The sequence below is a fragment of the Cannabis sativa genome, chromosome 2 (genome assembly GCF_029168945.1).
Source record: "Cannabis sativa cultivar Pink pepper isolate KNU-18-1 chromosome 2, ASM2916894v1, whole genome shotgun sequence".
Taxonomy (NCBI): Eukaryota; Viridiplantae; Streptophyta; class Magnoliopsida; order Rosales; family Cannabaceae; genus Cannabis; species Cannabis sativa.
This window is the reverse complement of record NC_083602.1, coordinates 56,565,529-56,589,779: the sequence shown is the minus strand read 5'-3', so window position 1 is coordinate 56,589,779 and position 24,251 is coordinate 56,565,529. Positions and strand designations below refer to the sequence as shown.

At 37.2% G+C, this 24,251-nt stretch overlaps 1 protein-coding gene and 1 long non-coding RNA gene across 2 annotated transcripts; one reads left to right on the top strand and one right to left on the bottom strand.

The window, feature by feature from the left end:
• The first annotated feature begins 11,196 nt into the window (after window positions 1-11,196).
• Window positions 11,197-12,961, top strand: LOC133035022 (uncharacterized). Its single transcript, XR_009686307.1, has 2 exons — window positions 11,197-12,245; window positions 12,713-12,961. It is a non-coding gene; the product is annotated as an uncharacterized LOC133035022 (long non-coding RNA).
• Window positions 12,962-19,701: 6,740 nt separating this feature from the next.
• On the bottom strand, window positions 19,702-22,793 carry LOC115720374 (early nodule-specific protein 2-like). The gene is made up of 2 exons (XM_061110659.1): window positions 22,437-22,793; window positions 19,702-22,106 (listed from the first exon to the last, which is right to left on the bottom strand). The coding sequence occupies exons 1-2, from the start codon at window positions 22,540-22,542 to the stop codon at window positions 21,121-21,123; spliced, it is 1,092 nt and encodes a 363-aa protein (XP_060966642.1). The 5' UTR covers window positions 22,543-22,793; the 3' UTR covers window positions 19,702-21,120.
• Between the last annotated feature and the right edge of the window lie 1,458 nt (window positions 22,794-24,251).

The window sequence follows — 24,251 nt, the reverse complement described above, 5'->3', positions numbered from 1 at the left end:
CCCACCAAGAGTCGAAAACTTGTCACTGATTACGACAAGGAAATTGCAGAGAAGATAGTAAGTATATATTAACCCTTAATTCAGTTCTACTCATGAGTTAGTGTATATAATTCATATACTAATTGCTTGAATATATGCGTGCATTAGGCTCAATTAGAGGAGAAGCTTAGTCAGGGACAAATTCAGGTCCAGGGCCAAAACGATATCCTGACGCAGGCGCTCGAGACACCAGAGCATCCTGGACGTGTCAGGGCTACTGGGTATGCTATTACTTGAAATGTTATTTATTTAGTTACACAAATAAAATCGTAGCTAATTTGCATTATTTTATGATTTGTAGGTTCCTGACCAGGGCATCTCAACTGTTCGGCAGGAAGAAAAGGGAAGTGTCTGATGTTGTGGCTCGGCAAGCGAAGGAGATTGAAAAATTAAAAGCCGAAGTCCAATCCCTTAAGCAGCAGAGAAACGCTACCGAACAAGAGGAAGAAGGAGAGGTGGCTGGTGAGGCGTATGTTCCACAACCATACGCTCCTCAGGATGAGGTACAACCACAAACTTATGCTGAGGAGTTTATTTCCCTCAACGACCAAGGTATCCTGTACAATTTCGATGACCATGCGGCCCTTAATCAGCAAGTACATCTCTGCTCTGACAACATTGACAACATTGTGGCCCGAGGGTATTTGTACGAGCATGTTGGTATAATCCAAGTTCACTGCCAGAACTACGATGATTCACATGCCCGGATTATGGTTTTGGAAATCCTGCAAGAGGACACTGAAATCCCAGTCCCAATTGAAGAGTGCAGATATGTTAGGGACGTATACCAGATGTTCCTTCCTTGGCCTAAACACTTAATTCTAACAACCGAGGTAACTTCTCTTATAAATTTATTATTAATGATTAGTGGAGTTTGAATATCTTCAATATTCATCCGTAGGGAAGTAGGTTCTGCGAATATATGTGCTGCGGTGGGATGGATGAACAAACTACTGTTATATATGTGTTATTTGTCGTTATACAGGTATGTTTAAAATTTTTGGGGTCATTCAATTACAACCGTTATGCTGCCGAAATTTCGGTAGAATTTGGATAAAATTTGATATATATATATATATATTATGTTCTGTTTTGTTTAGGGTCCACTCGCTCAACCTGTAATACCCTGGAATTAAGGAAATGGATTAGCAAAGCCCTAACTAGTTAATTGAGTATTATTGTAGAATTATATTATATTATAATTTATTATATGCGAATTAATATGAGAAATGACATGTTAAGACCCCGTTGGTGAGTTAGGGGCATTTTAGTAATTTTGACCCGAGAAGGGTAAAACTGTGAATTTAATTTATTTATGTGCTTATGAACTATATTATTATATAGTATATCTGGTGTGTCCTTTTTCAGGTGTGTTCTGACAAGTTGGCGCGGTATAGTCACAATCGGGTATTTCGGGCTGAACCGGGTTCGGGGCCGAAATATAATTTTGGGATAAATTATTGGCATTTTATTTATGTGTGAATAATCTGAAATTATTTAAATATGTGTTATATATGAAATGAATTCAATGCCCTTGATTGTTTGAGTATGTGAGAAATGGCCCTAGGGGCAAAATGGTAAATTGTATTTTTGGATTTATTTTCAACTAAAGGCATTATTTGTAAAAAAATGAAATTCATTTTCTGCATTTACCTTAACCCTAAAACAGCCCCCTTCCCTCTCTCTCTCTATCTCTCTTTGTATTTGGTTGAAAAATTGGTGATTTGCTTGGTATTCAAGCTTGAAATTGAAGAATTGTTTGAGGAGTTGTGGCTTGATCACTGCATTGAAGCTTGAGGTAGTTTTTCTATTGCTGAAATTTAATGAATTTGCTGCTGTGATTTTATGGTTGAAAAGCATGAAATAGGTTGGGATGGTCTTGAGATGCATGTTGGTGTTTTCTTGTTGATTTGAGCATGTTTGTACTTGGATCTTTTGAATTGATGTTGGGTTAGGTTTAGACAGAATTTAAAAGGAATTTTATTGTGTTTTTATTCTGTTATTGAACTTTGAAATTAATTGTTCAAGTTCAAGTTCTTGAGCTTGAAGTTCTTGGTGATTTTGCTTAAGTTGGAGCTTTGAAGTTTATGATGTTTAATCTGAATTTTTGGGGTTTTTACCATTGGATTTTTAATGCATGAATTGTGTTTTAAGCTTTTGATTTAATTACTGGAAAATCTATTTAATGGATTTAAGTTTTGGTTGTGAATTGAGTTGAAATAGATGAGTTTTTGGAGCTGAAATTCATTGTTGAAGGCTGATTTTTAGTTGCTGGTTTTTGGTGTTGTTGGAGAGTGAATGTAAAGCCCGCTTAGTTAATTTGGAAATTAGCAGTTATTTATGTTAATCAGGAAATTATTTATAGCTATTTAAATAATTTATCATTGTTATTTATGGAATTCAGATATGCATAATTATGTCATCAGCAGTTTTTATATTTCGCATTTCCGGTGTCCGGTATTTTGGAACTCGGCGTTTGGCTCAGTAGAAATCACAACTTAGTATGTTAGTATTTTGGGGACGGGTTTTAGACATTGGGAATGTCGGGAATGGCCGGGAATTTAGAATGTCCCAAAAATACCCCCTTTAGTGATTATTATGTGGTTTTAGTATGGAGGGGCAAAATGGTCTTTTTGCCCCAATGATGTTTTGTCTTATATGATTTAATAAATGGATTAATGTTTATTTTTTTTTAAATAATCTTTTGGCTGAAATGGATTTAATAAAAGGTTAATATATGCTTGAAAAACCCTTTTTCCTTCATTTTCCACACTTAGTCAAAAATAGAAAATTTTCAAAGAAAACTCTCTCTTTTCCTCTTCACGTTCGGCTGGGAACTTTGGGGTGCAAAGCTGGGTTTTTCATCAATTCTCAAAGCTAAATTCATTCTAATTGTGAACTCTAGGTTGTGGTATGTAAATTCTAACTCTTTCTCTTTAATTTTCTTGAAGAAAAATGATGAAATTGGATGATAATGCATGTGATTTTTGAGAGATGTTTCTGTTGTGTTTTGTTGTTGATTTAAGTGGTTTTAAAGCATGATTATTGTTGTTGTTTAAGCTATGTTAGAAGCATATAGGTTAGATTGTTAAAGCCTTGAGTTTTCTTAGCAAAAGTTATGAATTTTGGAAAGAAAATGTGATGTTTTGTTTCTGTGAATTGTTGGATGTTGTTGTTGGTTTTCAGAGGTTATAATATGCTGGTTTAGGTTGATTTTAGTTGGTTTGCATGCTTGTTTTGATGGTTTGCTCAAGCTTGAGTTTGGAACTCAAAGCTTGAGCTCCAATGGTGAAATTTGCTTGTGAGGTTTCTGGGTAGGTTTGAGGCCTTGGAATGGTCATTTGGGACCTATAGAGCAGGTCTGGAAAGTTTGGGATCAATTGGGTTCGAATTGGTCAAGATATGTGAATTTTTGGTTGCTGCCTGCGAGGAACCGGAATTCCGGTTGAGCATCCGGAATTCCGGATGGGGGTTCAGATTTTTCCAGAACCGGAATTCCGGTTGGGCAACCGGTCTTCCGGTTGGGGATTTTTCAGAACCCTAGTTTTCCTCGTTTTTGGGTTTTTAGGGGTATTGCCATGCTTTTTATCGATAGGGAAACTTTTAGTTTCAAGTTTTAGTCCCCGGGAAGTGATTTAGCGTGTCACTTATAGCGTTGTGATTTTTATGGTTTAGGAGCCAGTAATCCGCCGTTCAGCTTCATTTCCAGTCGGAGTTGACGGCACACCTGAAATCGGAATCCAGGTAAGATTAGTATAACAGTATGCATATGTAGATTACATGTTTAGCGTGCATGTAGGAAGCCTGTTAGTTTACATTAGATATGTATTTAGGCTTCGAACCACCCAACTCTGTCACGTCGGTACAGGCTGGAGTATGACCAGCAGCCGGAGTATGACCGGTTCGACCGATCAGGCTGACACTGGTTGGTGGTTCAGTGCTATTGACCTATCCCGTCGGTACAGGCTGGAGTATGACCAACAGCCGGAGTATGACCGGTTCGACCGATCAGGAGGATACTTGTCAATAGTACCGTCCCCTGAACGTTCAAAACTCAGTACCATGTTGGACATGGCAGTAGTGCTCAGTACCATGTTGGACATGGCAGTAGCGGGACTCAGTATCGTGTTGGACACGGCAGTCAGTTTTATGTATGATATTAGTATGCTTTTCTTACTGAGTCTGTCGACTCACAGTTTACGTTCATGTGTAGGTAAAGGCAAGGCAGTTGCTGATGGACCGTGAGCGAGCTTATGGGGTTGTACATGTCGGGGCGGTTAGGCCTGGAGCGTACGATCCTCGGGACAGCAGGGCTGAGATTTTTGTAACGGTCGTTAGATGACCTTATTTTGATGTAAAAGTTGAATAGTAAAAACGTTTGTAAATATTTTTATAAATCGGGATCCCGAGACTTTTTGGTAAAATGGTTTATAAGTTTAATGAAAAAGCAAAATTTTAATTAATCACGTTTTTCCATAAACCTCGTTGGTTAGCAACGAGCTGCACAGTACGTTTAAAAATCACGTAATACGCCTAAATTAGTTAGGGTGTTACAACTTGGTATCAGAGCCGCCAGGTTGTCTTCCGAAGATCGTCACGACATGTACAATCATCATCAGCAGTTAGCTCGGTTCACGGTTCAGTAAGCCTTTATTGCTTTAGTAGTTTATTTTATTCAGTTATGAAAAAGAAAAGCCTGTTAGGAAGCATGTTAGTAGCCTGATAGTAGAATAGGCGCATGTTTCATTTCTAATTTCCAAATTAAGCGGCATTAGTAAGCTCGCCCTGAATACGACCTGATATGCCAACTCTTGGTTTCGCAGGCGGTTCTAACTAGATGGACGCCAGGCGGACCACGAGGAGTCAGGGCAACTCCGTAGGGTCGAATCAGGGACAGGGAGCTCAGTTTCCCCCACCTGCTAGGGGCCGAGGCAGAGGTCCCCGAGGCAGGGCTCGTGGCCGGGGTGATGAAAACCCGCCACAGGCTGCCCAGGCTCCCCCAGCCGATCAGGGAGCCCCGAACTGGGAGTTGCGGTTTGCGGAAATGCAAGCCCGGATCGAAGAGCAAGACCTCGAGATTCAGAGGTTGAGACAGCAGGGTGCCCCTGCAGTTCCAGTGCCAGTAGTTCCAGCGGCACCAGCCCCCGTCGCCTGTGCCGAGATGGTAGTGGCGGCCCACAGATTGGAACCTTTATATGAGCGGTTCCGGAAGCAAGCACCTCCGGTATTCCTGGGAGGTCCAGATGTGTCGAAAGCCGAGCAGTGGCTTACGGTGATCACCAGAATCTTGAACTTTATGGGTGTCACCGGCAACGACAGAGTGGTGTGCGCCACATTTCAGTTCCAGGAGGACGCCCTGGTATGGTGGGACATGGTGTCGCAGATCCATGACGTCACCACCATGACTTGGGAGAGGTTCCAAGAACTCTTCAACGCGAAGTACTACAATGAGGCGGTTAGAAGCGCCAAGAGGAAAGAGTTCGTTCACCTGACCCAGCGGGAGAACATGAGTGTCACTGAGTATACTACTCAGTTTGACCGGTTGGCGAGGTTAGCCTCGGGAATTGTGCCAACCGACTTCAGCAGAAAGGAGAAGTATCTGGACGGGTTGAATCCCAAGATCAGGCATGACCTGATGATTACCACTGACGACAGCACCACCTACGCTCAGATGGTGGAGAAGGCACTGCGAGCCGAGGGCGCAGTGGGATGTATGTCAGATTCAGCCAGTACTCCGGTTGGTGGCGGAGCTCCTACCCCTCCTGCATCAGGATTTAGCAGGGGGAGTAGTGGCTCGGCCATTGATCAGAGGAAGAGGGCACCCACTGCTTCCGGCGGCTCGAGTCAGAACAAGAGGTTCCGGGGGAACCAGAACAGAGGGAGTCGTCCTGGTGGTAATGAGACTCGCTTCTCCTATCCAGAGTGCCCTAGCTGCAAGAGGCACCATCGGGGTGAGTGCAAGGGGCAGGGATGCTTTCATTGTGGCATGCCCGGGCACTTCAAGAGGGAATGTCCCCAGCTCCGGCCAGAAGCACCGAGAGCTCCAGCGATACCCACTCCAGCCAGGGTATTCGCGATCACGCAGGCTGATGCAGATGCCAGCCCATCAGTTGTTACAGGTCAGATTCTTATTAACGACTCGCTTTATTCAGTGCTGTTTGATTCTGGGGCTACACGTTCTTATGTGGCGGCCAGAGTCTTTAGTAAGTTGGGTAGACCCTTTGATAGATATGAATCAGGGTTTGGAACCCTGTTACCTGGCGGAGAATTGGTTATCTCCAATAGGTGGATTAGGTCTATGCCGATCAGGATAGATGGTAGAGAGTTGAGCGCTGATCTAATAGAGATGAGCTTAGTCGAATTTGATATTATTTTAGGAATGGATTTCCTATCTAAATATTCGGCGAGCATTGACTGTAAGAGGAAGATGGTGGTCTTCCAACCGGAAAGTGAAGAACCGTTCGTATTTGTGGGTTCGGTTCAGGGATCTCGGATCCCGGTGATCTCGGCTATGTCAGCGAGAGAATTATTGCACGGTGGGTGCTTAGGGTTTCTGGCCGTGGTGGTGGACACCACTCGGCCAGACACCATTCGGCCAGAGGACATCAGTGTGGTTCGGGAATTTTTGGACGTTTTTCCCGAAGAACTTCCAGGGTTACCACCTCAACGGGAGATTGACTTCGTGATTGACTTGGCACCAGGGGTGGATCCGGTTTCTAAAGCCCCGTATAGGATGGCTCCAGCTGAACTTAAGGAATTGAAGATTCAGCTCCAAGGGTTGCTTGACATAGGGTTCATTCGGCCCAGTGTGTCACCCTGGGGAGCCCCGGTTTTGTTCGTGAAGAAGAAGGATGGATCTATGAGGATGTGCATCGACTACAGAGAGTTGAACAAGCTGACGGTGAAGAATAAATATCCATTACCTAGGATCGATGACTTGTTCGATCAGCTTCAGGGGAAGACGGTCTTTTCTAAGATTGATCTCCGTTCGGGTTATCATCAGTTGAGGATCCGAGAGGAGGACATTCCAAAGACGGCTTTCCGCACTAGGTATGGACACTACGAGTTCCTGGTTATGTCATTCGGACTAACCAATGCTCCTGCAGCATTCATGGACCTGATGAACAGAGTATTCAAGGATTTCCTCGATATCTGCGTGATTGTGTTTATCGACGACATCCTCGTGTACTCTCAATCAGAAGAGGAGCATGAGTTACATCTTCAGATGGTACTGCAACGACTTCGAGAACATAGACTCTACGCCAAGTTCAAGAAATGTGAGTTCTGGTTGTCTCAGGTGTCCTTCCTAGGACACATTGTGGGTAAGGACGGGATCAAGGTGGATCCCGGGAAGATCGAATCCGTCAGGGATTGGCCGAGACCGAAGACAGTGACAGAGATCAGAAGCTTTTTGGGATTAGCTGGGTATTACCGTAGGTTCGTGGAGGGGTTCTCCAAAATTTCAATGCCCCTAACCGAGCTTACAAAGAAGAATCAGCGATTTATCTGGACAGATAAATGCGAAGCTAGTTTTCAGGAACTGAAACAGAGATTGATTACTGCACCGGTACTAGCTTTGCCTTCGGACGAGGAGAAGTTCGTGGTCTATTGTGACGCATCCAAACAGGGTTTGGGGTGCGTATTGATGCAAGCCGATCGGGTTATCGCTTATGCCTCCCGTCAGTTAAAGGATTATGAACAGCGATACCCGACTCATGATTTAGAATTGGCCGCAGTGGTTTTTGCACTGAAGATTTGGCGGCATTACTTGTATGGGGAGAAGTGCGAGATCTATACCGACCATAAAAGTCTCAAGTATTTCTTTACTCAGAAAGATTTGAACATGAGACAAAGGCGTTGGTTGGAATTAGTGAAGGACTATGATTGTGAGATCCTTTACCATCCCGGGAAAGCCAATGTAGTGGCCGATGCCCTGAGCAGAAAGGGTCCCGGGCAAGTAGCTAGCATGGTTCAGATCTCACCTCAGCTAGCAGAGGATATGGTTAGATCCAGCATTGAGTTTGTGGTAGGTCAGCTTCACAACTTAACACTGCAATCTGATCTGTTAGAAAGAATAAAGGTTGCTCAGACGACAGATCCGGAGTTAGTGAAGATCCGAGATGAGGTATTGGCTGGTCAAGCCAAAGACTTTTCAGTGACAGACAGTGGGATGCTTTTGTATAAAGCCAGGGTTTGTGTCCCGAACAGTGTGGACTTGAGGAACGAGATCTTTGAGGAGGCTCATTCTACTCCATATTCTCTACATCCCGGCACCACCAAGATGTACCAAGATTTGAAACCGTACTTCTGGTGGAGCGGTATGAAGAAGAATTTGGTAGAATTCGTTTCGAGATGCCTCACGTGTCAGCAGATCAAGGCTGAACATCAGAGACCAGCAGGGTTGTTGCAGCCTCTAACCCTACCAGAATGGAAATGGGAGGATATTTCGATGGATTTTGTGGTCGGGTTACCTAGGACCACGGGTATGTATGATTCCATCTGGGTAGTGGTGGACCGATTTACGAAATCTGCTCATTTTCTGCCGGTCAGAACAACATTTACAGTGGATCAGTTGGCAGAGTTATACGTCAGGGAAATAGTGAGACTTCACGGGGTACCGAAGTCTATAGTTTCGGACAGGGATCCGAAATTCACCTCCAAATTTTGGCAAAGTTTGCAACGGGCAATGGGTACGAAGCTAAAATTCAGTACAGCATTCCATCCTCAGACAGATGGTCAGTCCGAAAGGACAATTCAGATATTGGAGGACATGCTGAGAGCCTGTGTTATGGACTTTGAGGGTTCATGGAATAAATATCTACCGTTGATAGAGTTCTCTTACAACAACAGTTACCAGAGCACGATAGGGATGGCACCCTACGAACTGCTGTACGGTAGAAAATGCAGATCCCCTATCCACTGGGATGAGACAGGGGAGAGGAAATATTTAGGTCCAGAATCAGTTCAGCGGACCAATGAGGCAATAGAGAAAATTAAAGCTAGAATGCTTGCCTCCCAGAGCAGACAGAAGAGTTACGCAGATCCGAAACGTAGAGATGTTGAGTTCCGAGTAGGGGACCATGTGTTCTTGCGAGTATCTCCGATGAAGGGGATTAAACGTTTCGGGAAAAGAGGCAAGTTATGCCCTAGGTTTACAGGACCTTTCGAGATTCTCGAGAAGATAGGTCAAGTGGCATATCGGTTAGCATTGCCTCCAGCTTTATCAACTGTGCACAACGTATTTCATGTCTCAATGTTGAGAAAATACGTTTCAGACCCCTCTCATATACTCAGTTATGAGAGCCTTCAGCTTCAGTCAGATATGTCTTATGAGGAACAGCCAGTGCAGATCCTGGATAGAAAGGATAAAGTCCTTCGGAATAAGACCATAGCGTTGGTCAAGGTTCTCTGGAGAAACAGTAAGGTGGAAGAAGCCACCTGGGAGCTAGAATCGGATATGCGAGCTCAATATCCAGAGTTATTCGGAGTTAGATTTCGGGGACGAAATCCTTTTAAGGGGGGGATAGTTGTAAAGCCCGCTTAGTTAATTTGGAAATTAGCAGTTATTTATGTTAATCAGGAAATTATTTATAGCTATTTAAATAATTTATCATTGTTATTTATGGAATTCAGATATGCATAATTATGTCATCGGCGGTTTTTATATTTCGCATTTCGGTGTCGGTATTTTGGAACTCGGCGTTTGGCTCAGTAGAAATCACAACTTAGTATGTTAGTATTTTGGGGACGGGTTTTAGACATTGGGAATGTCGGGAATGGCCGGGAATTTAGAATGTCCCAAAAATACCCCCTTTAGTGATTATTATGTGGTTTTAGTATGGAGGGGCAAAATGGTCTTTTTGCCCCAATGATGTTTTGTCTTATATGATTTAATAAATGGATTAATGTTTATTTTTTTTTAAATAATCTTTTGGCTGAAATGGATTTAATAAAAGGTTAATATATGCTTGAAAAACCCTTTTTCCTTCATTTTCCACACTTAGTCAAAAATAGAAAATTTTCAAAGAAAACTCTCTCTTTTCCTCTTCACTTTCGGCTGGGAACTTTGGGGTGCAAAGCTGGGTTTTTCATCAATTCTCAAAGCTAAATTCATTCTAATTGTGAACTCTAGGTTGTGGTATGTAAATTCTAACTCTTTCTCTTTAATTTTCTTGAAGAAAAATGATGAAATTGGATGATAATGCATGTGATTTTTGAGAGATGTTTCTGTTGTGTTTTGTTGTTGATTTAAGTGGTTTTAAAGCATGATTATTGTTGTTGTTTAAGCTATGTTAGAAGCATATAGGTTAGATTGTTAAAGCCTTGAGTTTTCTTAGCAAAAGTTATGAATTTTGGAAAGAAAATGTGATGTTTTGTTTCTGTGAATTGTTGGATGTTGTTGTTGGTTTTCAGAGGTTATAATATATTGGTTTAGGTTGATTTTAGTTGGTTTGCATGCTTGTTTTGATGGTTTGCTCAAGCTTGAGTTTGGAACTCAAAGCTTGAGCTCCAATGGTGAAATTTGCTTGTGAGGTTTCTGGGTAGGTTTGAGGCCTTGGAATGGTCATTTGGGACCTATAGAGCAGGTCTGGAAAGTTTGGGATCAATTGGGTTCGAATTGGTCAAGATATGTGAATTTTTGGTTGCTGCCTGCGAGGAACCGGAATTCCGGTTGAGCATCCGGAATTCCGGATGGGGGTTCAGATTTTTCCAGAACCGGAATTCCGGTTGGGCAACCGGTCTTCCGGTTGGGGATTTTTCAGAACCCTAGTTTTCCTCGTTTTTGGGTTTTTAGGGGTATTGCCATGCTTTTTATCGATAGGGAAACTTTTAGTTTCAAGTTTTAGTCCCCGGGAAGTGATTTAGCGTGTCACTTATAGCGTTGTGATTTTTATGGTTTAGGAGCCAGTAATCCGCCGTTCAGCTTCATTTCCAGTCAGGTTGACCGGCACACCTGAAATCGGAATCCAGGTAAGATTAGTATAACAGTATGCATATGTAGATTACATGTTTAGCGTGCATGTAGGAAGCCTGTTAGTTTACATTAGATATGTATTTAGGCTTCGAACCACCCAACTCTGTCACGTCGGTACAGGCTGGAGTATGACCAGCGGCGGAGTATGACCGGTTCGGCCGTCAGGCGACACTGGTTGGTGGTTCAGTGCTATTGACCTATCCCGTCGGTACAGGCTGGAGTATGACCAGCAGCCGGAGTATGACCGGTTCGACCGATCAGGAGGATACTTGTCAATAGTACCGTCCCCTGAACGTTCAAAACTCAGTACCATGTTGGACATGGCAGTAGTGCTCAGTACCATGTTGGACATGGCAGTAGCGGGACTCAGTATCGTGTTGGACACGGCAGTCAGTTTTATGTATGATATTAGTATGCTTTTCTTACTGAGTCTGTCGACTCACAGTTTACGTTCATGTGTAGGTAAAGGCAAGGCAGTTGCTGATGGACCGTGAGCGAGCTTATGGGGTTGTACATGTCGGGGCGGTTAGGCCTGGAGCGTACGATCCTCGGGACAGCAGGGCTGAGATTTTTGTAACGGTCGTTAGATGACCTTATTTTGATGTAAAAGTTGAATAGTAAAAACGTTTGTAAATATTTTTATAAATCGGGATCCCGAGACTTTTTGGTAAAATGGTTTATAAGTTTAATGAAAAAGCAAAATTTTAATTAATCACGTTTTTCCATAAACCTCGTTGGTTAGCAACGAGCTGCACAGTACGTTTAAAAATCACGTAATACGCCTAAATTAGTTAGGGTGTTACAGTGAATTAGGTGTAATTCCTCTCTAATTACTTGGTTTATGTTAGGTGAAAGTTTGGTATGATTGTGGGTTGATATAGCATGAAAATTGGTGTTTTTGGATGCATTTTCGTGGCTGGAAACTGGGTTTCCTGGGTTTTTAAACCCAGTAGCCGCGGCCATTTTTGGCAGCTTATTGTATTTTTTTCGGGTTTTTGTTTTGGTCATAACTTTTGACTCGGGACTCCGTTTGGGACGTTCTTTATATCGTTGGAAAGCTCGTTCCGAGCTCTATCTGAATATCTGGAATTTAAATGCCCAGTTTTTAATTTGTGGAAATGGATTTTGGGATTAACCCTATACTTGTGTATCCCGGAATTGTGACTAGGATTACCGGCACTTGGTCAGGAGCACCCGGGGATTTGGAATCTCCATATTTGTGGGACATCAGGTAAGACAGTAGTTAGCACGTAGAGATATGCGCAATGGCGCTTATATGGAATGTGATTTATATGAGAAACTAGAAACCGGGATTAGAGTTATTACTCTAAAGTGAGCGGTTTATTGGCTTAGGGTTATTACCCAAGTGAATTGTTAATATGTAATTGTTATGCCATGATGTATATAGCTGTATATTGAAGTAAAGGGTTATGTGTTCAAGGCATAATCAGGTTGGACTCGGTAACTAGAACCGAGATGAACTGTTCTAAGGCCTTATTGTAATTAGACGTGTGAGCGTAACATGTAGGTCTATGCCACATAGACATAAATAGGCGTATGAGCGTAACACGCAGGTCTGTGTCATACAGACAAATATGAAATGGCATTATTATTATTATTTATGTGATGAGTTATATATGATTAGCGATATATCTTACTGTCTTGCTGGGCTTGGCTCACGGGTGCTCTACTGTGCAGGAAAGGGTAAATCTATCTCTGATCAGCCATGAGTATGGGAGTTGGGCGATGTATGTACATGTTCGGGCCACACTAGACCAAGCGGGTTGGGGTCTACCTGCGTTGAAACTTTTGTAACTCTATTTTTGCCGCTTAGGTCGGCTAAGGAGAAAAGACTTGTAATATTTTGTAAAATGATTTTTTTTTGGGATCCCGAAACATGTAACTTTTGTTTGTAAGGTTAAAATTATTACAAGTTTATTTTCATTCCGTTTTCGTTTAAAGTTTTAATTTCCGCGCTTATTTTAAAACCAATCCCGTTTAGGGGATTAGGGTTTCTTAATCATATTGGGTAGCGTGCCTAAATCTTAGGGCGTTACACAACCGCCCTCAAGACGTGATGCGTTAAAGGGGAAAGCTCCGATGCTTTCTCCACAAGGTCGTGGTGCACGGGAAGATGACTTGTTCACGGAAGAGAAGATGGCGTTGATCCCTAATTCGCTAAAATGGATGATTCATGAATTCCTGAGGCTCAAAGATAAACGTGATATAATCACAATTCCTGTCCCCCGAGGATTCATTGCACCGCGTACCCAGATCACGTTATCTGGAAAGGATTTGCAGCAGGTTGCTACGTGTGACTACATCGGCAACCAGGGAATGTTGTTTGGAATGATGTATACTCTTCTTTAATTTAATTAACCTTATATCAAATTATAGTCAAATTATTATAAGACACTAACACTTTTTTTGGCAGGCACATATGGGAGAGCATCAACGGTCTGAGGAAAATTTTCAAGTTTTACGACCCAGAGCTTCTCATAATGCATGGGATCACCGATGAAGAAAAGAGTCAGTCTTTTGCGGCAAGACGATTGGCTAATTGGTTATCATTAATGAACAACAACCACCAAATGTTCTTTATTCCTTAGAATATCGGGTAAACTTTATTAAATTCTTTAATGCTAATTGTTCATTTCTATATTATGTCTTCAAATTATTTTTATACTATCTTACTTATATTCCAATATGATTTTCTAGGATGCATTGGACGCTAGTGGTGGTTACGCCAAGGAAAATTATCCATTTAAACCCTTTAAGTGGTCGCCCAATTCCCGAAGTAATAGAACAAATGATCGGAAGGTAATAATTTAATGACTTCTTATGTAACGAATTTAAATTAACTAACGAATTGAAATGCTAATATAATTTTCCAAAAAAGGGCATTCATGTATATAGGGAACGCACATGAGTATCTTGGCCCGTGGCTAGGAATTAACCAAGCAAACTGTCCAAGACAACCTAAAAGCCAAGAATGCGGTTTTTATGTTTTGAAATATATCACTGACATCGTCGCACGTGCCAATCCCAGCTGTTACATACAAGATCAAAAAGCTGTAAGTTTTAATTATTGATTATAGTATATAAATTCTATAATAACAAATATATAATATACATATACATAAATTAATATAAATTTTTAATTTTTTTAACAGTTTGGGGGTAAGAAGCAATACGATCCAAAAACAGAATTGTTACCACTACAGCGAAAGTGGATCGAACAATTGATGGCGGTGATTCACGGTGACGATCGAGGTTGAAAGGTCCAAGAATTTTTCTTCATTATGTAATTTTTATAGATTAACTTATAGTTAGATTTATTAACTTATTAATATTTTTAACTAATTTTACATTAGTGTTTGTGTAATATTTAATTACTTTTATGAAATTAAATTATGTATTTTACCCAAATTTAAATAATATTTAATTTACATTTTAAAAAATAAATATGTAATTTAAATTAAATAAAATAATATATAAATTAATAAATATATAATTAAAATTATATAATTAAATTACAAAAAAAAAGATTTGAAAAAACTGAAAATCGCTTGATTTTGGCGTCGGTTGGTACGCCCCCTATGGCGTCGGTTCATATAAACCCTTTAGCCCCCTATGGCGTCAGTTCATATAAACCGACGCTGAAAGAGCTTAAAAATCGCCGTTAAAAGGGGTTTTTGTAGTAGTTATCTCTATAGATTTAATTGTTTGAACAATTTCAATCTATTATCCTCAAGATCTTATTGTGTTCTAAATAGATCCATTAAAACAATTTTAATTTATTTAAATCATATTTCACATTGATTTAAATTATTAGCTATAATCTATTTCAATAGATTGAACCAGTGAACGTTTAAATGTTTAATTATTTAATTAGAATGTTCACGTATATCATGCCAGCGAGTTTGTATAGCGACAAGTTCAAATAGATTTTATTTTCGTAAAAGAAATTTAATTTCAATTCTCTATTTGGATAGAAAGTCACCATCAAATTCGGTTATGTTATAATAGGGATTGTTATGTTGATTGTATTGTTTGAAATCTAAATATAATGCATGAGCACATATAAAAAAACATAAAACAATTTAGAAATTCTACGATAAGATTATTCAAAGATTGAAGTTCCGCCTTAAGATCGGTTAATTAATATTAAATAATCTACGAGACTTGTTCTTATCTTTATTAATTATAACTAGAATAGCTTTTATTTTCTTTACAAAATAAAGTACTTGTTTAGTCAAGTTATGTCTCCTAGTGTCAAATACAGGGACATTACTTTGTAAATATAACTTATTATTTTAAAATTTATGACTTAACTTAGTAGTCTTACCTTAGGGTTGATACCGTACTAAAATACATCAATTTATCCTATCTTTAAGAGGAAGTCAGCCTTGATAATGTATGGTTCAACACCTTCCTTAGGGGGACGAAAATTAAGCCATCTCGAGGCCCTTCCCATACCCTCTGTGCTGGACAAATAATAGAGTCCATGAGTTTTTCATAGCAGAGGACAACCCTTTCTACTCACTATTTTAAATGTGTTCTTCATTGTTAAAATTATTTTGAAATATAGATTTTAATCTTCAAAAATTAACCACATGTAATACATTAATTAAATTAATATGATATATGCTTAAAACTAATTTAATTAATTCCATATTACTCTTACTTCTGAAAAAAAAAAAAAAAAACTTTTTAGAAAATATTAGTTATTTATGTGATTAGCTTTAGGAGAAAGTCAATTGGTGTGAACTACTAGATTATTAAACTATTTAAATCAACTTAACATTTTATGTTATTGATTTCCTAAAATGCAATGCACATAAAACATACAAGACAATCTTAAATAATCATGTCACTAGTATGAGATGCGTGATTATGGAGAAAAAAGAAAATTGTGTAAGATTTTATGTATAACAATTAATATGCATGCACTAATAAATTATTAGCAAACAATTAATCAAACACTAAATGAAATATGAACCGACTAAAAATTAGGTATTTCTAAAATTACAACCTTTGAAATAAAAAAAAAAATAAACTACACTAGAACAATATCTCTCATTAAGAACTCTTCTTGTTGTTCCTCAATGTAGCTTTAGAAATTTCATACCATCCTCAATAATCCACCAGCATATAACTAGAAGTACTTTTTCTAATTATAAATTTATTTTAATGAATTAATTTCAATCCATTTATCTTGTGTTTTTATTAATTGTAATTAAATAATTAAATAATTCAAATTTACTTAATTATTTAAATAGAAATATTTTAAACTATTTCACTACACAATTAATTATTAATTAATTTCTGAAATTAATTATTATATATAATATAAATAAGGGTAAATAGCGGCATAAGTACCCAAAGTTTTAAGTTTGTAAGCGGCATAAACCTAATGTTTATTTTTAGCGGTAGAAGTACCGAATGTTTGTAAAAATGTAATTTTCTTCTAGTTTTGTCAGTACAGACTCTGTTTTGAATTTATAAAATTAACATTTATAAGTAACTGATACTATATATTTTTTACTAAACCCAATAATTAAGAATCTGGACCTTATATATGGCCTGATTAAGAAAATGGATATTGGCGGCTAAACCACCTGAACTTTACGGTTTGTAACACTTAACCACAAAAATCAAATTTTCGTCGGCTAAACTACCTAAACCCTGGTTCCATTTTGCTCTGCACACCTCCGTCCAAAAATCACAGTTAAGTGCCACGGTGGACTGTCCACGTGTACGCACTTGTACACGTGGCAAAATTTTAGTGGTCCGCGTAATTTTAATTTTAAAAAAAAAATATAAATATTTAAAAAAAAAATCTATTCAAAAAAAAATAATTAATATTTAAAAAAAATAAAAAAAAACAATATTTAAAAAAAATCTATTCAAAAAAAAAAAATAATAAATATTTAAAAAAAATAAAAAAACAATTTATAAAATTAAAAAAATCTTTTTTCTTTTTTTTCTCTTTTTCTTTTTCTTTCTCTTTCTTCTCGAATCTCGATAGAACCCCTTCTTCTACTTCTTCTTCTGCCATTACTACAATCAGAACCCCAAAATCCCTAAATCCACCCCTGAAACCACCATCACCACTGAAACCAATAAAAAACAGAAGAGAGAGAAACCTCTTTGCCTCTCTTCTCTTCTCTTGGCGATGAAAGCTAGGAAGAAGAAGAAGATGAGGAACCTAAATCTTCATCTTCATTGAGCAACTTGTCTCTACCTTGAGTCACTCTCAAAACATTGTTGGCTTTTTTTTTTTAATTAATATTATTCCATTCTCTCTTTCTCTTCAAGCTTTCTCTCTCTACATAAAAAAAAAAACCCATACCCTTCTCCTTCTCATGTCTCAGTCTCATAACCTATTACCGTTATATCTCAATTACGACGTTGTTTATTCACAATGCCAAACTCAACAGAGAATACCCATCTCCTTTCCCACTTGATCAACTCTCACCCCTCCCATTGTTTCTTCCCTAGAGGAGGCTTATTCGTCGACCCTTCTTACTCTCTTCCTCCTTCCCTCGTTTCCTTCATTACGTTAAAGACTCGTTTTGATTCGAATTTAGATCCGAGTTTGGACTCCGTCTCGGTTTCTTGTGCTTATCGAGGTGGTCATCACCGAAAAGTGGTGCGTTTTGAGGGGTTGAGAGGTGGGGAGAGTTGTGGGTTCTTCTTGTCGGTGAGTTTTTCGATAAAGAAGAGCGAAGAGAAGTATGGTCGTGAATCCACAGATGATGTTTTGGAGCAAAATGAAAATAGGAATGGAGTTTCGGAGGTGGAAGAGGCAGTGGTGATTTACGAGCATGGTGAGAATGGCAGAAGAAAAAGAAGAAGAAGAAGAAGAAGAAGAAGAAGGGGTTCTGTCGAGATTCGAGAAGAAAGAGAAAGAAAAAGAAAAAGAAAAAGAAAAAGAGAAAAAAAAAAGATTTATTTTTAATTTTTATAATTTTTTTTAAATTTTTTTAAAATATTTATAATTATTTTTTAAAATTAAAATTACGTGGACCACTAAAAATTTGCAACGTGTACATGTGCGTACACGTGGACAGTCCACCGTGGCACTTAACTGTGATTTTTGGACAGAGGTGTGCAGAGCAAAACGGAACCAGGGTTTAGGTAGTTTAGCCGCCAAAAATTTAGTTTTTGTGGTTAAGTGTTACAAACTGTAAAGTTTAGGTGGTTTAGCCGCCAATATCCCTTAAGAAAATAATAGAGTTTGTATTGACAAAATTAGAGAAAAATTACAGTTTTACAAACATTAGGTACTTATGCCACTAAAAATAAACATTAGGATTATGCCACTTACAAACTTAAAACTTTGGGTATTTATACCGCTATTTACCCTATAAATAACACATAGTTAGGATTTAAAAATAATTTTTAATTATCTAACTAAAGACAAGATATATGTGCATTTAAGTTAGTTAAAATAATATTTAATTTAAATTAGAAAAATAGGTTATAACCTACCTATAACAACTTTTTAGAAAAATAATTAATTTAATAATAAATAATATTTATAAAATAACTATCATATTTATTCAAAATTATAATTAACAAATATAGTTATAATTTTATAACTACTTTTCAAACAAATATTATTTTAATCATATTTTTAAAATATCAGGTAGCAATTTTTCAAAAAAAAAAAAAGTTATTTTATACAATATATATAATTTGAAGAAAAAAAAAATATCTATATATTTTTATTATTTAAAAATAATATATATATAACAAAATAATAACCTGTTTTTCAAAATTATTTTAACTTATTAACATAAAAGATTAATGCACATTTTCAACTTAGTTATCTCAAATATCTCAAATCTTATTTTTAAAATTAATAATCAAATTAATTAATTCATAAAAATAATTTATAATATATATACACGATGGAGGAGCTTCGACCAGGAAGAGGCAGAGGTGTGGCTAAGGAGGATGGACGACCTCGACCGGCAACCCTAAGGCCACCATTATTGATCGGGTCGAGAGGTGGCTTGAGGAGCTCCAATAGGAGAACAGGTCTATACGACCCGAGTTGAGTCCAAACAGAACAAAAAATCCATGACAAAAATGTCCTCCCCACCTGCCATTCACGTCGACCAGTGGACTAAGGAAGTTCAGTCGACCACCATAAAGTGGCCATGGGACCGATCGATCCTCTTGTTAGACTTTGAAGAGTCGGGTCTAAGCCATGTCTCCACCTCCTCCTTCAACTTCTACGTGCATGATGCACACGTGAAATAATTGACGTGTCTCAGTTTCGAGCCTTACGACTTGTAGCCGCACCCTTCGGGGTTTGTGGCTCATTGTTTTGACGTTCAAAACATCGTCTCAATGAGCTCGAAATTTACTCCTTAAACCTGAGCTCACTCATCAATGGAAGATATGTAGAATTTTTAATTTACATTATTCAACAAAAAATTACAAATAAATTTAACGTAAATTACAAGGAAAATTCTTATACCGTAAATATGGTGTACAAATTTTTCTAATAAAAAAATATAATTCCTAACATAATTTTACCATATAATTAACGATTCACATTCATGCACAAAATATCCATCCATTCATAATATATCAACATAAATATATATATATATATGAATGAGTAATTACCCAACACAGTATTTAATTTATATGATTATGAAGATAGCTTTGATACCACTTGTTAATTTTTATAGTCCATATCAGAGTTAGAAAAGTGGAAGCAAATTAAATTAAAATTAATTTGATCCAATATGAACCAAAATCCCAAGGATCTCAACATAATATATATAGATTAAATCTAAACTACATGAAAAGAGAAACAATACCTCTTATCAGGATTTCTTCGCTATCTTTTCATATTAATTTATCGAACATCCAATCCAAGAACTTGTTAAAGAGTTCACACCACAATCTTCCAAGTCAGTATCAACACTTAGGAATACAGTAGGCTATTAGATCTAATCGGATGAGTATAATTTTATAATCATGGTATATTCTTAACTCATGAGAACTATGATAAGATAGGAAAGAACACAAAACTCACACACATGTGGCGTGAGAGAATGAATAAAGAGAGAGAGAGAGAGAGTGATAGAGAGAGAGAGAGAGAGAGAGAGAGAGAGTCGTGCGTGAGTGAGGAGAGAGAGTGAAAAACAAAGTCGTATTTTTCAACCCTAATTCTTCTATGAAAAGTCACGCTTAATTCACTTGTTTTCACTTTTTTAATTCCTTAGTTGATATCCTGATATATATCATATATATATATATATATAAGGTTATAAACAAACCTAGATAATATTTAATTTAATTCAAATTCAAATATAAATATCATATAACTAATTAATAAAAATTAGTTATATCATTTTATTTTAATATTATCTTTTAATTAAATAGATTATCCAACAATATATTTAATGCAATAATTAAAATATAATTAATTAATTTCATTTGATTTATTTTAATAATAAAATAATTAAATAAAATTACCATGGGCCTTTATATGTAACCCGACACATGTAAGATAGGCCCTACACGTGTGGGCCATATTTCAAGATCTAAATTTGATTTCTCAATTTTACCACAAATAATAATTGTTTAATTCTCATTAATTTCTTATTTCAGTATGGACATGAGGAACGTCTAAGGAACGTAAGAACAGATATAATAATTAGGCCTTTGTCGTTGATTCCTACGGATAGGTACCTTCAGCTAATTGGCTTGATGGTCATGTGGCACTTGCTGGTTATTGGCATCAGTATCTATTCCTTGAGTATTTTGTAGGACATAGCTGCATAGTAGGTAACTGAGTTTAATGACTAATAAAATGCTGATTTTCCATTCAAAAAAAATAATGATAGTATTTTGTTAAAGATACAGAATAAAAATTGTTAAATAAAGAATATGACAATATGTTAGACAGTTTTAACATGTAAAGATAAATAAAAATAAATATAATGTATATGAATTTGCACTTCTTTTATATTAATTATTCAATTTATTAACTTATCAAAAAAATTATGATACAAATAATTATTACTTTCGGAATATCATAATTCATAGATGTATCTTTATGGATGTGGACATACAACTCATGCATGTAAAGGATTTAATGAAGAAGATAGTGGTGGAGGATTAGGTTGTTGTTTAGGGTTAGGTTGAGAGTTAGTATAGTCTTGGACGTTCAATTTATTGTCATCTATGGGTGGCAGAGGAGGAGGCTTGTGTCGAGGATTAGGCCCAATGGGAGCATAGTCTTGGAGTATCAACTTGTTTTCATTTGTCATTGGTGGTGGCGGGTGCTTGTGCCTGGGGTTAGACCCAGGATCAGCATAGTCTTGGATGCTCAATTTGTTTTCATTTGTAGGTTGTTGAGGAGGAGGCTTGTATCTAGGGTTAGGCTCGGGATCCGCATAGTCTTGGACACTCAATTTGTTTTCATTTGCAAGTGGTGGATGGTGTGGCTTGTGTCTAGGGTTAGGTCCAACAGGAGGATAGTCTTGGAGTATCAACTCGTTTTCATTTGTCATTAGTGGTGGCGGGTGCTTGTGCCTGGGATTAGACCCAGGATCAGCATAGTCTTGGATGCTCAATTTGTTTTCATTTGTAGGTTGTTGAGGAGGAGGCTTGTGTCTAGGGTTAGGCTCGGGATCCGCATAGTCTTGGACACTCAATTTGTTTTCATTTGCAAGTGGTGGATGGTGTGGCTTGTGTCTAGGGTTAGGTCCAACAGGTGGATAGTCTTGGAGTATCAACTCGTTTTCATTTGTCATTAGTGGTGGCGGGTGCTTGTGCCTGGGATTAGACCCAGGATCAGCATAGTCTTGGATGCTCAATTTGTTTTCATTTGTAGGTTTTTGAGGAGGAAGCTTGTGTCTAGGGTTAGGCTCGGGATCCGCATAGTCTTGGACACTCAATTTGTTTTCATTCGCAGGTGGAGGAAGGTGTGGCTTGTGTCTCGGGTTAGGTCCAACTGGAGGATAGTCTTGGAGTATCAATGGTGGTAGTTGATCATGTGTGTCACTGGGATTAGACTGTGGGCCTTTATACTCTTCGCCAATCAACATGTTTTCATTTCCTAACACACATAAATATAATAACTAATTAAATTCATAATTTTGTAGCTAGGCATGCATGTGCATCTTTCTAAATTTTCGAAGCAATAAATTATGTATTTATATATATAGTTACATTAAAACAATTGCATATTACGTACCATTGATATACTATAGATTAATATTACTAACCACAAATTAATTTAAAAATGTATTAACTACATTGTAATTAAGTTACTGTATGTCTCAGAGCTAGTCCTAGGACTATATTGTATAGTTCGTAGTGACTAGAATATCTTCATAATCTTTCACATTAATCATATCAAATGAATTTGCAGTATAAGTATAAATACCTATATGAATGTTCTGAGCAAAGCAAACGAAAGCAAAAACCACCACAAGGAAGAAGAAGAACTGAACAGAGTTGAACTGAACAAAGTTATACGCTTTAAAACCCATACTCTAGACTCCTTCACAAATTTACAGAGAGAAGATGAGAAACTAAGATAATGGTACTTGAGTACACTTGCACTTCATATCTCTCTATTTATAGTTTTTTCCCAAGTTAAGAATCTAGTCTTTGTATTGGCATACCAGGTGTTTTTTATAATTATTATTTTTTGAAAAAAAAAATAAAGATGCATATAAGGATTTTATACCACTTAAAAGGGAAACAAATTTAACTGGTAATCTTAATTTTACATGTACAAATATTTTTTGTCTTTTTCAGAAGATTTTTTTTCTAGAGAAAAAAAAAATGTGTATTTGCTATATGTTATTGAGGATTTTATATTTGATTTACTTTTTTGAAATAATACTTCATATATTCTTTTTATGTTTTCAAAATTTAAATAATTACTTGTTTGGTTTATCTTTCTTTAATGTTATAGAATTTATATGCTCTTTTTTGAGAAGAAAAGATTATATATGTTCTTTGGATTAAGTACTTAGCATAATAGTTCCATAAAAAAAAAATATATTTTTTAACATAATAGGATTTCATACAAATTTAAGAATTATACATTTTACGGAAAATAGCAGCGTAAGTCCCCAAAAGTTTGTTTTGATGTAGATTTATTCTCAATCTTAAAAAATAGTAGTAATAGTTTTTTTTTTTGTAAGTCCGTTAGTCCTCATATCAAATGATTCATCAACTATTTCTAAAAATACCAAGTGTTAATACTAAGTTGGAGCATAAATTCTTAAAATATTTACTTTGATGCAGATAAGTAATCTAATCTCAAAAAATTATAGTAATAGTCTCTAAGCTCAAAATTCTTGTTAGTCTGTAAGTACCCAATTTAACAGCTTTGTTTGTAATTCTTAAAATTTCCTCATGTCAAAAAATTTATTGGTCGACATCATAAAAGTTTATTTAAAAAATCATTTAAATAAAAAATTATTAAATACTTGAATATTTTTTTTTTCATTTTTTTATATTACAGATTAAAATATTATATGTATATATATATATATATAAATTAAAAACTTTTATGATTCACACCCACCTTTCTTTCTTGGTAGTAGAGGCTCTACATATAGACAATCTTCCCCTTTTAAAAAAAAATTATTTTATAAATTTTTGGCTTACTTAGTGGGCCATATAAGGGTGGCACTGTATTAAATAACAAATAACACTATATTTTGATAAAGTATTGTATTGTATTAATCATCATGACTTTATATTTTAATACAATGTGAATCGTATTATTTAATACATAACAAATGATTTGTATTAGCTTGTATTATGATATTTACAAAGGGTCTGGGTCAACCCTGGCCCCAAACCTCAGACTTGAACCCTAGACTCAAACCAAAAGACTGACCCGAACTCAAGACCTAGAGCCAGATCGGACCTTAGAATTGGACCCGGACCCAAACCCAACCCGAACCTCGAGCCAAACTCAAGATCGAGACCGAGACCCCGGACCTAGTTCGGACCCTAACCCCTACCCAAACCCGAAAATCAGACTCAAACCCCGACTCGGACCCAAACCCGAACCCCGACCCGAAACTCAAAGTTGGACCCTGGCCCAAACCTAAACCCAGACCCTAGACCTCGAGTTCGATTGGGGTTTCAAGTTTAGTTCCAAATTTCGAGGCTAGGTTTGGGTCTAGGTCTGACTCCCGAGTTCAAGTCTCGTGTCCTGATCTGGATCTGGTTTGGG

What these genes read in the sequence shown, in the direction of transcription:
- LOC115720374 (XM_061110659.1), bottom strand. Translation starts at nt 22,542, where the DNA reads ATGGGTTTTAAAGCGTATAACTTTGTTCAGTTCAACTCTGTTCAGTTC. An exon ending in TGCTCAGAACATTCATATAG is followed by an intron (nt 22,107 to 22,436) that starts GTATTTATACTT and finishes TATGTGTGTTAG; the next exon opens with GAAATGAAAACATGTTGATT.